The sequence below is a fragment of the Desmodus rotundus genome, chromosome 5 (assembly GCF_022682495.2).
Source record: "Desmodus rotundus isolate HL8 chromosome 5, HLdesRot8A.1, whole genome shotgun sequence".
Taxonomy (NCBI): Eukaryota; Metazoa; Chordata; class Mammalia; order Chiroptera; family Phyllostomidae; genus Desmodus; species Desmodus rotundus.
The window spans coordinates 145,755,163-145,772,697 of NC_071391.1; the positions used below are offsets into that span (position 1 = coordinate 145,755,163).

Here is a 17,535-nt window from a genome sequence, read left to right on the forward strand (position 1 = left end):
GGTAGGGAAAAATGGCAGAAGAAAAGTCAAAAAGAAGCAGCAGAGCCTCCAGGCTGTGATAGAAAGAGAAGGTGATAACAGTTTTATGAGTCTCTGGAACCATGAAGATGAAGCCTGTGGCCAGAGGTTGGGGAGAGGTAGAGGATGCTCGGTGGCTTGGGCAGTTGCAAAGGACAGGCTAGACGCCCCAGCATCAGTAAGGAAGAGACAGGTGCTCCAGTTCAGCAGCTGCGGGAAAGATGTTAGTTTTGGTGGCTTTGTATGGAGGATAATCTCTTTGGCCAGGCTGCCCTTTCGTATGTGCAATGGTCTGAATGTTTTTGTCCCCTCAGGAATCCTTGTTAAAACCTAATCTCCATCGTAATGGTAGTAGGAGGTGAAGCCTTTGGGAGGTACTTCGGGCAGGAGAGTGGAGCCCTCATCAATAGTAGTGCCCTTATAAAGAGGCCCCACCCAAAAAAGAGACCCCTACGTAGCTCTGTAACCTCTTCTTCCAGCACATGAGAACACAGTGAAAAAGTAAATCTAGAAGAAGGCCCTCAGTGGACCACGCTGGCACCCTGGTCTCAGACTTCCAGCTTCCAGAACTACGAGAAATAAACTTCTGTTGTGCATACGCCATCCAATTTGGGGTATTTTGTTACAGCAGCCCAAATGGTCTAAGACAGTGTGTGATGAGTATTTTTACGTTAGTTGTGCATGAATGAGTGAGCACTTAGAATAAAAGTAATATTTTTGATCGATATGATTGTTTTATAGGTGGAGCATTTTATACTCCTGAGACTATTGATACAGCTAGACTTCACTACCGGAATTCCTGGGCCCCAGTTCTCCATGCAGTGGCTCTTTGGTTAAACAGCACAGGATTTACATGTTCAGAGTCAGCAGAAGCAGCAGCCATGTCTGGTTTACAAAAACGTTCTGCAGCTGTCAATTTAAATCAAGCATCAGGAGCAACGCCTAGTGCTAAGTCTTTACCAGAAATTAACAAAGACAGAATGCACCTGATTTTAGGTAGGTGCGCCATATTAATGTATTTCGACATGCATAACTTCTGAAAAGTCATATCTCTAGGGGAAACTTCCTTCTACCCTCTTAGGTTCTGTGACTGGACCAAGAATTAAACCCACATAATACAGATTCACAGGAGAAAAGCATACAAAGTTATTTAATATTTTTACATGTACACAGGAGTCTTTAGAAGGAAAATGAAGACCTGAAGTAGCCCTGAGGCCCCAAATTTTATCTCCTGTATTACACAAAGAACAATACATTGTGGAGCTGTGGCAAGACACGGGGGTTTGGGCCAGGGGCAGCAAACTGGGACAGCGACTAGGAAGTATATGGGAGAAACTAATGGAATGTAAGGGTTATTTTAGGAGGTTGGTTTGTACAGGTCTGTTTGGACATGGACTCACAGTCTCTGGTGATAAGAATGTTCTTCTTTTCCTGATACAGGGAGGGCACTTTTACCATGAGAAATTTTGTGACCTGCTTTGTGTACAAGAGTCAGAGAGCCCTTCCTGCCCATACCTGCTGTTTCTCCAGTACCTTCAGCTCAAAAGAATCAATATACCAAAGAGGCATATTTTGATGTGGGGTGATCTGATCTCCTTTCTATCTTTCTTTTTAATGCTATGGAAAGTTTTACATAGCACAAGTCCGAGAAGGAAAGGGGAATTTTAAGCACATTTTCTAAGTTGTTGGCTGCATTTTTAATCTAAAAAATTTAATTGTTAAAAACTGCTCTAAAAATTTAAGCCATCACATTTATTCACAGAGCAACATTCTTTCAAGAAACAAAATAAACTTCTTTTTTAACAACATTTTTTTGTTTTGTTTTGTTTTTGGCTTGGCACTTAACAGATTGTTCCATGGGGAAATAATAAAATGCAAAGTTAAAGTAAATTGGAATAAATTTTAATTTATGATGGCTTTATTGATGTTATACATAATAATGAAGCTCTTAGTCATCTTATATTTTTCGGGAGGAAAAGGAACAAAATTCTTAATGCAAAATTATAAAGTTTGTCAGTAGATTTCATAAATGAAAATATAAAAGATTTCCAAAACAGTGGCCTTACCCTTATGCACGTTAAGAGCAACTGTAACCCATGATATTCATTGTGCCTTGCCATTTAAAAAACTGCAGGTATGAAAATATTTTGGCAATCGTTTAATGAAATGTAATTTTACAGTTTTCATAAATTTATTCTTAATGTATTATTTCCACATGTCCTAGAAATAAAAAAATGGATTATCTTCTTATTCAACGTGATGATCTTAGAACTACCTCCCCACCTCCAGTCTGATTAGTAACATAATCGCAGAGCTACAGTCTATGTTAAGTTTAGCTGCTTAGTTTGGAAACTATTTTGAACTCTACTTTAAGGCATTAATAAATGTATGTTAAAGTAATTTGTTAAAAAACTAAATACGAATAGAGAAAAATTTGGTATGAAGGCAATTGTGTTTTTATGTTGACACACCTGTGGTTCTATTTCGTACGTCGCAGGTGTGAGCATCCAGTTCCTTTGCTCCCCTAGACCTGAGGAGCCTATGGAGCACGTTACAGCGTGCCTGCAGGCCCTGCACACCTTACTAGATTCTCCTTATGCCCGAGTCCACATTGCAGAAGATCAGGTACAGTCTATTCCTGTAGGTAGATAATTAATTCTATGCTTTGTCTTCATGATGTTTATCTTAAGGTAATTTTCTCACATATGAAATTTTATATAGTAATTACTCAGGATTTTGGCTTTATTTAAGACCCCATACTGAATTTGGGATGTCCAGGCACAACTAGACTGGTGACAGTCACTGTACCTTCTTTGATTCATTCATCAGCAGACAAGTAAAACTGAAAACTTAAGGGATGACCTCAGTCCTGGTTTATGATTCTACTAATAACGAGCTAAAATAATTTATAAGGCCATTAAAGAATTGATGCTACTTTTAAATGTTTGAGGAAGTTTTCTCTCTCGCTTAATGCAGGGGTTTTTTTTTTTTTTTGCATTGCCTCAAGTACTCATCTCAACAGTTTAATGATTGACTTTTCCTCATTTCTGCATGGACTATTTAGAGGACTTGATCTGTGTTTAGGATGGGTTTGAGGTGGAAGATAGTGAGTAAAGAAAGGGCTTGAAGTGAGTAGTGGGAGATTTGAAATAGTTGCTGAGATGAATGGAGAGGGGCTACCAGCAGTGCCTAGAATCTCCGGTAGACACCTCTTGGGTGCGTAGTTGAGGTTGAACATCAAAAACTTGCATGTCACTGGACTCTCACAATACTGTTTAGTTCAAATAGAGGAAAGAAATAGGAGAACGATCATTTTTTAATGTAAAAATTATTTAATTATATAAATAACAAAATAATTTGTTGACCGAAAAGGGGTTGAGATAAAATGTGACCATTTCTCTACTGTGATAATGCTTTTATCTGTTACATATTCCGATTGCTAATTTTAGCTACCAAATTTATTTATTTTATATGCATATTTTCTTAGATTTTAATAATATAAATTTATCCTTTGAAATGAAAATTAATTAAATTTATCTGTATTAATTTATAACAGCTGATAGGAGTTGAGTTGCTGAGTGTTTTGCACCGCCTCTTATTGACCTGGAATCCGCCATCTGTCCAGCTGCTGGTTACTGGAGTCGTACAGCAGATAGTAAGAGCTGCTCAGGATTATTTGCAAGAAAAAAGAAACACTCTAAGTAAGCACTAGAAATTACACTAACTTTGACGTAGATCTTATTTGTATTCTCATTCTTAAGATACTAATGCCAGGAAGATTTTTTTTAAATAAAAAAGTTAATCATACATTGAGATTTGCAATCGACTTTGCTTTCATTAAAAAGAGCCAAATTAAATTGCTGATAGTCAACTATTTTTCACCTTCAAAAGTGTCAGCTTCATAGGGTCGCACTTAATATATGTGTTACTCCTATTATGAAATACATTTTTTTAAAGATTTTATTTATTTATTTTTAGAGAGAGGGGAAGGGAGGGAGAAAGAGAAGGAGAGAAACATCAATGTGTGGTTGCCTCTGGCACACCCCCAGCTGGGGACCTGGCCCACAACCCAAGCATTTGCCATGACTGGGAATCGAACCAGCGACACTTTGGTTTGCAGACCTGCGCTCAGTTCACTGAGCTACACCAGTCAGGCATGAAATACATTCTTAATAAAAATATCTAATTTTTTTTCAAGTAAAAAATGGATTGTTTTTACTTTTAAAGAGCGGTCAATAAACAGAATTCTAATAAGGCAGATAATTATTCTGAAAAAGACATGTTATATCAGTTAGACATTGAGTTATAAATTCTTTTGAAAGAATTTCTCAAATATATTTATTGTGTTGTTTTATCTACTATTTGTTGTCATTACTACTATTTTGCTGGAAATTTCACCAAATTTTCTTTTACACAAGATGAAGATGACATGGAAAAAGAATCCTGTCCCGTGTTAGGAGAAGGAGGTGACAGTGGTGGTCTTATTCCTGGAAAGTCTCTGGTGTTTGCAACTATGGAGCTGTTGATGTTCATTTTAGTGCGGCACATGCCACACCTCAGTACCAAGATGTCAGACTCCCCTAGTCACACAGCCACTAAAACTCGACTGTCAGAAGAAAGTGCTCGTCTGGTGGCAGCCACAGTCACCATACTCTCTGACTTACCGTCCCTGTGTTCGCCTGCTGGTACAGTATTGGTCACTGTTTGGAAGTGCGTTATATTCTGGTAGACAAAGATGAGCTTGCTTTTGATTTTAGGCACTGTTATGACTTATTTTCCTCTTCAGTCTCAAGTGTGAAAGGAGAGGTTGTATTTTTAAGGGTGTATTTATATTTAGGAGCCTACAAAGATTTTAAAAAGCCAAAACCCAAGATACTCTTTTCATTCAGATGTATTTCTGACAAACTTCCATAAAAAGACAGAACGACACCGTGAGGGAAGACGCTGAGTTCTAGCAGACAAGCACAAGGTGGAATTACTAAACCCTTTAGTTTCTGGTCGGGTTGCCACCCTTGAGCAACACTGACAAACTAAAGAAAGACAGAAGAGAGTGACAACCTCCTCTAAGGAGTAACTGAAGAAATTGTAGCTAAAAAAGGTAATAGTTATCTGCACTTAACTAAAGAACTACTGAATAGAAAAGTAGATGTCCCTGTTTATCCAGAAGGTAGAAATGGTATTATCAGGAGACATAAAGGTAAACGTCAGCCCAACATGAGCCCACATATGTGATAATCATAGGCTTTGCAGGCAGAATACAATCACAGAACGGGAGAGTTGTCAAGGCAGTCTGTCATTAAGTGAGAAGTTGAATTCCATGACCTTGAATCTCCTTCAGCTACAAATCTAGGATTCTGTCTTTTCTTTCTTCTTTTAATCCTCACCTGAGGATATATTTTTATTGATTTGAGAAAGAGAGAGGGAGATAGACAGACATTGGTCTGAGAGAGAAACAATGATTCGTTGTCTCTTATACGTGCCCCAATCAGGGATTGAACCTGCAACCTAGGTATGTGCCCTGACTGGGAATCGAACATGCGACCTTTTGGTGTACGGGAGGATGCTCCAACCAACTGAGTCACATGGCCAGGGCAGATTCTGACATTTCTTGTTTGCTTACCCACATACTCTGTTTATCATTACCTGGCTTGGTTAGGCTGACTTTCGTACACTGAAGATTGATTACACATCTTTGAATTGTTACAAGATTCACCAAGTTACTCAGATATTTTTCAGGGTATGGATATGGTAGTATTTTCCATCTTCCTTTCTTAATTTCATTATGAAGGGCATGAAATACTAAATGGATAAAGTACTGGAAATAATAAAAACAAGGCTAGTTGGGAAAAAAAGAAAATACTGTCTTCTTTGAAATAAATTGCCCTTACTTTCTTTTTTAAACATTGAACTATAGTAATAGTAATGCATAAGTTTTGTATAAAAAAGGAGAAGAAATAATATTAAACCACAATCAATTGTAAAAAATATAAACAATTGAAACAACTGGAATATGGGAACTGAAGTAGTTATGAGTAACCTGATTTGTTTTTATTTCAGGATGTATGACAATTCTGCCCACCATTCTGTTTTTAATTGCAAGGATATTGAAAGACACAGCAATAAAGTCTGCAGATAATCAGGTTCCTCCACCAGTTAGTGCAGCTCTTCAAGGGATTAAAAATATTGTGACGCTGTCATTGGCCCGAACGGAGGACACTCAGAAACAGTGGACGGCTCTCATTCGTAGCACCCTGGCATGCATCCTGGAATATTCCCAACCAGGTAACCTAGTCAGAGTTTAACATTTTTAATCGATGGGCTGCCTCTTCTCTAGTAACTAATTAATTGACTGAGCTTGGGAGGAGAACTGCTGTGTAACACTGAATCAACTCAGAGAGGCGTTTCAGCTGCATCTTTCAGGTGTGAACTTTAGGACCCTTTCTGGGTATGGACTCTAAGTGCCCTTGTCTTAAAGCTTCGACACATGTTGGGAGGTTTGATACGACCCCATTATTTCCTAAGTACTTCCTCACTTTCTGGCTCTAAGATAGAGTGTTGTATTATCCCTATTACTGAAGTCACAATTTAAGAATAAAATGTTAATTTTCTAACAAAAAAAAATTGCTTGCAATGGTCCCTACTCTGACTTAGAGATTGTTCTCATTTCACCTTGAGTAATACTCCTACTGTGGAGTTCACAAAGTTTTAACATGTATGGCTAAGATTGTTAATTGGTTGAATCCTTTGAATTTTACATCACTTTTTTCTTTATATTACATTAATGGAATATAAATACAATGGTATTGTATTGTACCCTCATTATAAGAATAACATATATATCAAATGTATATGTTTGTAATTCTGATAAAGGACTGATTATCATTGGGTATTTGTAGCTACCAAGCTAACCCAAATTCACATATATAGAATATTGGTAAGTTCAGCTGTGGGAGAAATGATAATCATAAAATAGTTTGTCTCTTACGTTATGTTTACTAGTATTGTTCTTTAGAATAAATATACATATTTCTTTTCTAATTATATACTCTGTTGTTGTTAGGTTTATTATTTCTGCATAAGTGATTGAAAGCAAGAAATTCTTTTAAAATTATGTGAATACTATCTTCAGGAAATTGTGCAAGATTTTTTTTGCTTATGGTTGTATAGAATTTACAGAATTTCACATTTATTAAATAGGAAGGTGATATCACTAAGAAATGTCTTTTCTGGAGTTTTTAAATTACTTAGAATATCTTACCAAAATCATTTAACTTTGTTGGAAGGAGACTATTTGGAAATGTTTGATTAATCTAAACCCCAAAAAAGTTAAATGACTTATAAGTAATTTTATATTTCCATGTTATCTTTTTTATCTTTTATTTCTAATTAAGCTTTTCATTTTAGGGTTCTTATTAGGATTTATGCCTGACTTTTTTCAATTAATATTGTACCATCCAGAAAAACAAGGAAAAAGGACTCAAGTATAGAACTTCTAATAAAGTATCTCCTATTTCCTCAATAGTAGATGAGTTCTATTCATGAAGTTGTTTATGGGCAGTATTAGATTGAGGCACACACTGCTCTCAATGTTGTTGGGGAGAGAGAGGGTTGTTGTTCAAGATTGAAATTCCAAAGCATTTTAGAAACAGGACACTGCTTTCATTTTTCACATATCTCAGTATTTCATTACTCATCTATTTCAGAAGATGCCGTGCCTGTGCCGGATGAAGTAAGCATGCTAACGGCAATCGCACTCTTCCTGTGGTCTGCTAGTAGTGAAGTCATAGGAGTCCAGTCATTGCAGAATGGCTGTATGAACAGATTTAAAAATGCATTAAATTCATGTGACCCATGGGTAAGTTGTACTTAAACGTAGAGGTAAATATTCCGCTTTATCAGGAAAATTTCAGATTGATTTGTTAAAATGCATGATATATCAAATGAAAACCTAATATTTATTCTATGCCTTTTAAATAGAAAAACTCAAAAAGATCAGACGGTTTAGACGCTAGGAGGGACTTATGTGTATGTTAATTTACATGTGCAAAAATTTTCCAATACCTAAAATATCTGGTTAATTCTGGCTTCTGTTGATAGAGATTTTACATGAGTCTATGATTGTAATTTTCACTGTTTACTTAATGATACCAAGGACATTAAAAGATAAATTTATTTTATTACATGTTTTAATGAACCAATTGGAAACTAGTTTTTTTTCAGAAAAAAGTTTTATTGTTTTACAATATCGAAGTCTAAAGTAATGTTTCTCAAACCTGCTACACATCTGAAAAATTTCGGTTTAGTAACATGATCCTAGACTTTACTACTGTGTTCCTTTGTCAGAGGTCTGTGTTTTAAAAACACCCCTGGGATTTAGTTCCAGCAAGGTTTGGCACCCTCCCCTCTCCCAAAGTGCTGAAGCAGTTTCATTCCACTGTTTGTCCCATCTGTTAGTGGACCTTCCTTTCTTCCCTTTCTCCCTTCCTGTTTGTTTTTCTTTTTTAATTAATAGGAAGTCTTTCTAATCTCAAATTGAGCCAAGGAGACCTTTCTTTCCAGGCCTGGAAAGCCTAAATTGGCATAAGCAGGCATTTCCAGGAAATTCAAATGGAGTTGAGTGTCTAAGCAATGTATTTTTATAGCTTTGTTTGACATTATTCAGTATTAGCCTTCCGGTTAAATAGGTTAAAGTGGGAGGGACAATTGTATTTAAAAAAGAATTGAAAAACAAATTAAAATGAAAATGTCTGGTGTTTAGCTTCTCCCACACTGTAGAAATATACAAATTATATAAGCATGGTACTTTGGCAGGTAACCTATAAATAATATTTATTTGATTAATTTATTTTCAGTTATTTTTATTTCATTAGCTTATTAGCAGTTTCATTATTCTATGCCATTTCTATGAGTAGAAAATGCCATCGACTGGTCCTGCATTTCTGTTTTCATTCTGCAGTGTCACATCTTTTCCGTATATATTCAGATGCAATGTGATTGTACAGCAGATAAGAACTGTCACACAGGTTAAGTAATACAATGCTTTTCTTAATAGGTTCAAGCCAAATGTTACCAGCTTCTCCTCTCAGTCTTCCAACATTCCAACCGTGCCCTTTCAACTCCCTATATCCATTCATTAGCTCCAATAGTGGTTGAAAAGCTAAAAGCTGTTGAAAGAAACAGACCAGCCAGCAACACAGAGCTTTTAGCTGTTCAAGAAGGAATCAAAGTTCTTGAAACATTGGTTGCTCTTGGGGAAGAACAGAACAGTAAGTATTTTCTTATAAAAGCCACTAGTCTGAAATGAAGGTCTATATTATACAAATCATATTTGATATTAGACACAGGCTATTGCAAGAGTGAAACTAAATCTAAGGCTAATGCTGTGCAAAAACCAAAGGTAGATGTAAATATTTACTAAAGATAAACTAAAGGTAAACATTAATGGCATGTGATAGCATTAATTAGGAGGATACCATCAAATGAAGAAATGAATCAATGTATAAGATACTGAATTTTTAAAAAATGCTAATTACTTACTCTGACTCTTAAAAGTCTTGCTGTAGTACAAAACATCTGTATTCTGAGCGAAGCAGTCCATTAAAAAAATGAAAAAATCTTGATGATGCTTATTATCGATGTATCTCACTAATACTGCAATACGTAGTTATTTGCATACACATTTACCACACATAGTGTTAAGTAATACTATAATATGTACTTATACAAAATATAGTAATATGATTCCAAGAGGGTAAGTTTTCAGCTTTTAAATTTATTTTATCACTCAACCTTTTTCACAAATTAGGTACAAATGTTAATTTTTATTTTTAACTTTCCAGTATCCACTATAGAAACAGGCTGTGAATTTTTTTCTTACCCCAAATGATCAAGGTTACAAACTGAAAATAATAGACTTGACTATTAACTCTTCTCCGTCATCTTTATTCAATCTATTACTCCAAACTTGGCCTATCTCTTTTTGGAGCTTCTCTAGGATTCTGGAGAAACCTGCTTCCTATTCTTGTAAATAGACAATTATAATAGTTTACTAGCAGAAATTCCCATCAGATATATCTAAAACAATTTTTCTGTCCCTTGTTTAAGACTTTAGAGTAATTTCCTCTTGCTTTACTTCATCAAATTTAAACATCTTTGCTTGGTTTTCAGAGCTCTTTATTCTGTTCTGTGTGTACCTACAGGCCTGACCAATCCAATTTTCTCCCTCTGCTCACAATGTTGATTGTATTTTCACTCTCTTCAGGTGTTCTTTTCTCTCCCTTTTTAGATAAATCTACTAAACCTACGTCAGGTCTCAGTTCTTCAAATGTTGTCAGGTTATTCAGCCACTCTGATGTTTTCCTTCATACAGTTTCTTTGGCAGTTGGAATCAACCTTATGATATGGCCTGGTTATTTTAAAATAATTACTAAAACTATAAAATCCTGAAGTATTACTCAGCTGCGTGGGTCTTTTGATGAACTCTGTATCTCCAATGTTAACTAGGTTTTTAGCACATAGTTCTCTAGTTCTATGTGCTGGGTACATACGCTCTTGAACTAGGTAATAAAAGTATTAGGTAGAGGTGAAGTATATATTTCCTAAAATACTTGGCACATTTCCAGATACTTGATGGGTTCTTAAATAATTTATAATAGATTTTTTCCAATTAATTATATTTTAACTGTTAGAACCAAAAGCTTACCTTTTAACCTACTGTTGGAAAGCTCTTCTGCTTTAGTAAGCACAAAATGTACTGAAATAATTCCATATTTATTTGATAATTTACTATTATATTTTCATTATAAAAGTCAGTCTTATTATACAGTACTACTCTCATTCTTTGTGAGGGAACATGAGCTAAATCTGGCTGGTTGAAGGACTTGCTTGGAACTTTGAAAATGTCAGGCTATCATCTTCTGAAATTTTAACATTGAAAAAATTCAGTTAGTTAAAAACTTGTGAATGGTCTCCGAGAGAAAAGGTGCATATGTGTTTATGCACTCATTCAACAAATAGTTACTGGATACCTTACCATTTTCTAGGTGCTGTTCTAGACATTGATGATTCAGTGTGAAATAAACACACAAAGCTCTCATGGAGCTTACATTGTAGAGGGAAACCACACACAACACCCTTCCCCTCTTACATAGTTTTATATCTTTTATATATAGATATAAAATCTATATGTGTAGACATATCTCTACATAATTTTACATAGAGGTAAAAATGGCTAAAACTACATTAATTTGAGAGGTAGGTATAATAGTGAGATGCAGAAATGAATAGATGTTGTGGAGAAAAAAATGCAGGAGGGAAAGAGGAAGTTCAGGGCCAGAGTGAGGCTGGGGTTCTGGAACGGCCCCAGGGACTATTATCTTTGATGACATCAGTGAGTGTTGTATCCCACGGTCTGTGGGTCTGTGTCAGACGTTTCCTGCTCCCCTGCAGCCTTGGCTTTGACTTCATGTATTGCCATTCTGCCGCAATTAACATTCATTAAAGCTGGAGAAAGAACTATTCTCAGTGTTCATTATAAGATACACATACATATGGTTACATATTTTTTAAAAGAAAAATAGCAGCATTAATGAAATTTATTCCAGGATGATGTTGTTAATATGGAGAGACAGAGAGACTAGTACAGGGGATTAAGCCTCCAGTAAGTCTCTTTTTAGGGCTTGGAATTTATGTCATCCAGGCATGGGTTCTTGTTTTCAATCCTAATATGTATGTATTCCCTTATTTTTAAAAGATTTTTTTCCCCTCACTTACTGCGAGGGAATGATGAAATGGGAAAGAGTTGTATTTCTGTTTTAAAGAGAAGGAAATATCTTGTTTTAATTAAATCATGGTAAATAGATGCTGTTCGGGGTCCTATTCCCTACTCCAGCCTCCCTATTCTGAATTACCCTTAAATATTCCACAGTCTTACTTTCAAAATCCATTCTACTAGATGGCAATTGTAAAATGTTTATTTCTTTTTAACCTTTTAAGCATTGTTTTTATTTTTTTAAGATTTTATTTATTAAATTTTTAGATATAAATTTATATCTAAACAGTGGGGAAGGGAGGGAGAAAGAGAGGGAAACATCAATGTGTGGTTGCCCCTCGCATGCCCCCAACTGGGGACCTGGCCCACAACCCAGGCATGTGCCCTAACTGGGAATCAAACTAGCAACCCTTTGGTTCACAGGCTGGCGCTCAACCCACTGAGCTACACCAGCCAGGGCTAAGCATGGTTTTTAAAATAAAATTAATATATATATATAAAACATATACTCTTAACAAGCCTGGTTTCCAACCCTCACATAGCTTGGGCATTTGGTATATATTTAATAATAATTATGAGTTATCATTAGATCTAAAGATTATGCATGTTTCCATATATTTTATTATAATTCAGGCTACTGTGCCTAGTTTTAAAATAAAGTTTACTGTCATTTCCAGATTCATGGTCATCATCAGACTAACCTTGTTATTTGCAGGAGTCCAGTTACTTGCTCTTCTAGTTCCCACTTTGATCTCTTACCTGCTGGATGAAAATTCTTTTGCCTCAGCAAACACAGCCTCCAAAGATCTTCATGAGTTTGCACTCCAGAATTTAATGCATATTGGACCTCTGTATCCACACGCTTTCAAGACGGTAATGGGAGCAGCTCCCGAGTTGAAAATACGTCTGGAAACTGCTGTTCGAGCAAGCCAAGCCAGCAAAGCTAAAGCCGCTACCAGGCAGCCAGCCCCTACTATGCCTTCTGCACCAACAATTAAGCTAAAAACAAGTTTTTTTTAATTTGCTATTCCATTCATTTTTATTTATATTGTCAACTAGAAGCTAATTAGTGATAACCACTGAATCATTCCAGACGATAGATTTTACTTCATTTGTATATATATCGGTAATATATGCTTGCAGGTAGGTTAGGTGAAATAATGCTCACACTGCTTTCTTGTTTTGAAGGAGTGATTTATTTTTTACTATGTGGTAAACGTGCTTTCATTTTTCTCCTAATAGTGTTTCTGTTTTATTAATTAATTTATTTTTTAAACACTGAGCCGGACTTTTAAATTTAAATGCTAAAAATAATTGTATCATGTAGTTGGGCTGCTTATTGATGTTGTCAGAAAAAATAGGTAGGATTCAGCATCTGTCATGAAAACTTTAGTTGAAAAATAGCAGAACTTAGATTTTGAAGGTAGCAAAATACTGTAAAGTGTCTGTTTTGTAGTGCATAAAATATGAATAGTCACATTTTCTTAGCATTTCTCAAAATGTCCTTATCTTTCTAATAGGTCTTTTTACTTTCATATTAGATTACTAAATTATGCTTGTGTATTTTTTAGTTGTTAACTAAATTAAAACTTTCATTTAAGATCCATTAAAATATTTCAGATGTGGAATAATAGTCTGCTTTTTTTTAATGGCTAAAATTTGGCCTCAGTTTTGTTTTATAATTACAGAGCCTTGAGTTCTGGCTATGATGGTTAGCTTCATGCATCAAATTTTTATTGAGTGCCTATGGTGGATAAGGCATCAAGCTAAGTGCTCAGGGCATACAAAAATGAATTAGTCATAATTATAGCTGTGCCAATGTCCAATGCAATGCCAACTTTACAATGTCAAATAGGTATTTGATGAAATAATGTTTGCCACCGTGTTTAGCAAATTTCAAACAGCAAGTTTTACCAGTGTTACGTTGACTGTGTTCAAAAGCAAGTCATCTTTCTGAACGTTTACACCTATTTGTCATCTACCTCCTCTATAATCTCTCATACCCTCACCAATTGGCAGCTCAAAGATCTTTGCCTTTCTTCCTCATTCAGTAATGTAGACCTCAGGTAAGTACTTTCTCTCACCTATTTCTCACTGACTTTTATTTCTACAGGGTTGTTTTTCATTTCAGACTTGCTTTTCTAAAGTTATTGTTCTTGTTTTTTGGAGAGCTTCTTTTTTTGGTAACAGTTTTATTAAGTTATAATTCTCATACCATACAATTCATCCATTGAAAAATGTACAAATCAGTAGTTTTTAGTATATACACAGAGTAATACAACCATCGTTAAAAACAATTTGGAACATTTTCATTACCCCATAAAGAAATGCCGTACCCCCACAACCTTTCCATTTCTCTCTTTTTAATGTACTTTATTGATTGTGCTATAACAGTTGTCCCATTTTTCCCCTCTTTATTCCCCTCTGCCCTGTACCCCCCTCCCACCTGCATTACCCCCCCTCAGTTCGTGTCCATGGGTCATACACATAAGTTCTTTGGCTGCTCCATTTCCTATGCTATTCTGAACCTGCCCCAGTCTGTTTTGTACCTGCCATTTAACTTTCCATTTCTCTTTAACCTTAGACTACTTTCTCTCTCTTTTTATTCTCCTATTATGAACATTTCATATAAATGAAACCATATAATACGTGGTTTTTTGTGACTGGCTTCTTGACTTCACATAATGTTTATCCATGTGGTAGCATATACATCAGTACTTTATCCCTTTTTATGGCTGGACAACATTCCATTGTATGAATGCTACATTTCATTTATCCATTCAACACTTGATGAACATTTGGGTTATTGTCACCTTTTGCCTGTCATGAATAATGCTTCTGTGAACAATTGTTTACAAGTTTTGGAGTAGACATATGTTTTCATTTCCCTTGGGTATATACCTGGGAGTGGACTTCCCTACTCAATGGTAACTGTTCGACTCATTAAGGACCTGCCAGCCTGTTTTCCCATTCCTTCCTTGTTTCTTGTAGACATAAACCCTTTTCACTCACCTACTTAAAAAGTATGCTTATTTTTGACTTGGCTATTTTCTGCTGTTCTTGGTACCCCCAGACTTTTCCATAATTTCCTGCTTTGCGGTAGAATCTTTGTTTCCCAGTTTGCAGTAGACTCCACTGTGCATTAGCAACAGTTGTGCCATTTTTCTTTTCCCTCTCTCCCTCAGGCTTCCTCTTCCTCTCTTCGCCCCTCCCAGTACATCTTTATACTTTCTCCAAACTCTTCCACACTACTTATTTCTTGTTTTCTAAGATTATACCTATGAAATATTTGTTGGAAGAATTGTATTTTTTAATTTGTTTCATTGTCCAACCCATGAGACTTTCTCAACCTGAATAGGCATATATATTTAAGAATATCCAAAATCAAGAAGCTAAGAGGAACACCATGATAGCCAGTGGATTCTTTCAGAAGCTTACTCTGAGCAGTCTTAATGTTGTAAGAAATAAAGTATCCTCTATTTGCTTTCCAAATTCTTGTTAATGATATCATAGTACAGCTCCCAAATCACGTGTCCCAGTCCTAAGTAGGCTCTGCCATCAGGGAAAGAACTGTGGACAACCTAAACCTGTGGGGGCTTCGGTTTCTCTGTCTATCAAATGAGAGGAACACTTACTAAGTGTTCTCTCCAGGATCTTTTGCACATCTAAAAAAGTACATATGTCTGTCTGTTTACCCTGCCCCCTTTAAATCAAGAGAATGACTGGCCAGTCCTTTAATATCAGCACATCATCTTATTTAGTCTGATAAGTAGTTTTTACATGTATATAAAGTGGCTATCACAGTATGACAGTATAAAATACATTAAATTCAAACAGCAGCTACAATACTGCAGATTATCACTTTCAAGAAGAGCTGCCATTTCTGTTGAGTGTCAGGCACTGTGCTAGAACTTTATATCCCTTACTTCTTTTTATTCAAACAATGCCAAGGATGGATATAATTAGCCCAGTTTTCAAAATGCATTTAATTATATGAATTACTGTGCTTCACATTTTCTTCATTCTTAATTGAAATTTTTAAGTTGGTGCCAGAAATGGCTACAGTACAGCTATAAATACATGGCTTGCCTTAATGCTTTGCATCAGATGGATTCTTTTTAAAACCTGAGTCAATCATTAAACATCCATTTATAATTCTAAGAGCTTATAGCATTATTATTTATGGACTTCACAAAATTTTACTTAAATAAATGGGAACTGCATGTCTTAATCAAAATTTAGAAAAATTGTTCTGAGCTAAGGCACTCAACAAGCGTGAGAACCAGCAGAACAGGGGACCCGTACAACTATTGTTCCTCATCCCTCAGGAAATCTTATTCACAGCCTTGGTCCCCTGTCCACATGACCTGTCTCTTTTTGCCATTGGAACTCAGGGGTTTTCATTTCGGGCATTGTTTTCCTCATCCACATAGGCTATATACTTCTGTTTGTTCTTTTCCCCTTAACTTTGCATGTCAGTCAAAAGAATCCATGAAAATTTAAGTGATCTTGTTTGACCTTTCCAACTTCTCACTCCTGATTACTTACACTCTCTTTAAATTTCTTCATTTTTTGATGGCTACTTACTTTTTAATAATAATGCTGCATTTGACTTTTTAAAAAGGAAAACTTGCAGATTATTTCCTGGAGTAGTTCCTTAAAGAGGTTATAAAAATATGACAGGTTTGAATTTTGACACATATTGCTTAATCTTAGTTGTGATGCTGTTTGACAGAACAGATGGGAAATGAAACTGGGTCTTTTCCAAATTCTAAGAAAATGCTTAGGAGTGCCCTTAAATCTCCACAAGTATTTTGATATACCTAAACATTTTTCTAAATGACATCTTAGTTGACTGTGTAGCTTTATGAAGCTAGCAGAAAGCCTCAGTAGGGCTGTGGTACTCTTCAGTAAAAATATGCTTGTTTAAAATAAGGAAGGTGACAGTCCTCTACAGACTGGGGCCTCAGTGTGTGCACGTAGTGGGCCGCTCAGCGAGTGGGAGGACCACCGTTTAATGCCACACATGAAGGGTGAAGACAAGCTGGTGTGTATCCAAGAAGTGGTACAGAAGAATCGAGGGTAAAAAAGGGCAATGTGGTCATTAATCTTCACAGAGGAGGACCAGTCAGCAGACCGCACCGACAGGTCAGTGTTTCACATAAGCGGGTTGCAATCAAAGTGAAAAGAAGAATCTCCTAAGAGAGCCATTTAAAGATGATTGCCTTACGATAGTGCATTTCTTGTCACAATGAAAACTTGAATTCCTCTTTGCCAAAGACTTCGTGAGAAGATTCTCCAGTGCTGTCTTTTATTCATTCATTGGACAATTATTTATAGGACCCCCACTGTATGCCAGGCATTGGGAATACAATAGTGACCAGTCAAGCAAAGAATCTGCCATATGTTTACATTCTGCCTGCAAAGAGAGAGAAAATAAGCACAGGTTTGTGATAAATAGGAGGAAACGGTATGAACTATGATATGATAGAGAATAATCCACAGAGATTCCTTCATGCAGTTGTCTGGAGCCCTAGCCTCCTCAGACTTGCCTACGTGACTACCCACCATTGGTTGTGTCAGAAGCTCCTCAAACGCCATTAATTTACACTTGCACTTCCCCCTCCCCCATCTTCTTATCTAACACCTGCTTCTCAACTCATGATCTCCCAGCAAACAGTGCAACTCTTTTAACCTTTTGGGTAGCCACTTTTGAGTCTTAGCTTCATCCATGACTCTTCCCTCAC

At 36.1% G+C, this 17,535-nt stretch overlaps 1 protein-coding gene across 3 annotated transcripts in view; it reads left to right on the forward strand.

Annotated features, from left to right (window-relative positions):
- Positions 1-13,402, forward strand: part of HEATR5B (HEAT repeat containing 5B) — a 71,410-nt gene extending 58,008 nt beyond the window's left edge. For all 3 annotated transcript variants that reach the window (XM_024552649.3, XM_053924295.2, XM_053924296.1), the window contains exons 29-36: positions 760-1,014; positions 2,516-2,643; positions 3,575-3,719; positions 4,437-4,703; positions 6,076-6,300; positions 7,722-7,873; positions 9,071-9,284; positions 12,504-13,402. In XM_024552649.3, the coding sequence (XP_024408417.2) occupies positions 760-1,014; positions 2,516-2,643; positions 3,575-3,719; positions 4,437-4,703; positions 6,076-6,300; positions 7,722-7,873; positions 9,071-9,284; positions 12,504-12,808 (1,691 nt within the window). In that variant the 3' untranslated portion in view covers positions 12,809-13,402. The remainder of the gene's footprint in view (positions 1-759; positions 1,015-2,515; positions 2,644-3,574; positions 3,720-4,436; positions 4,704-6,075; positions 6,301-7,721; positions 7,874-9,070; positions 9,285-12,503) is intronic.
- Positions 13,403-17,535: the final 4,133 nt, after the last annotated feature.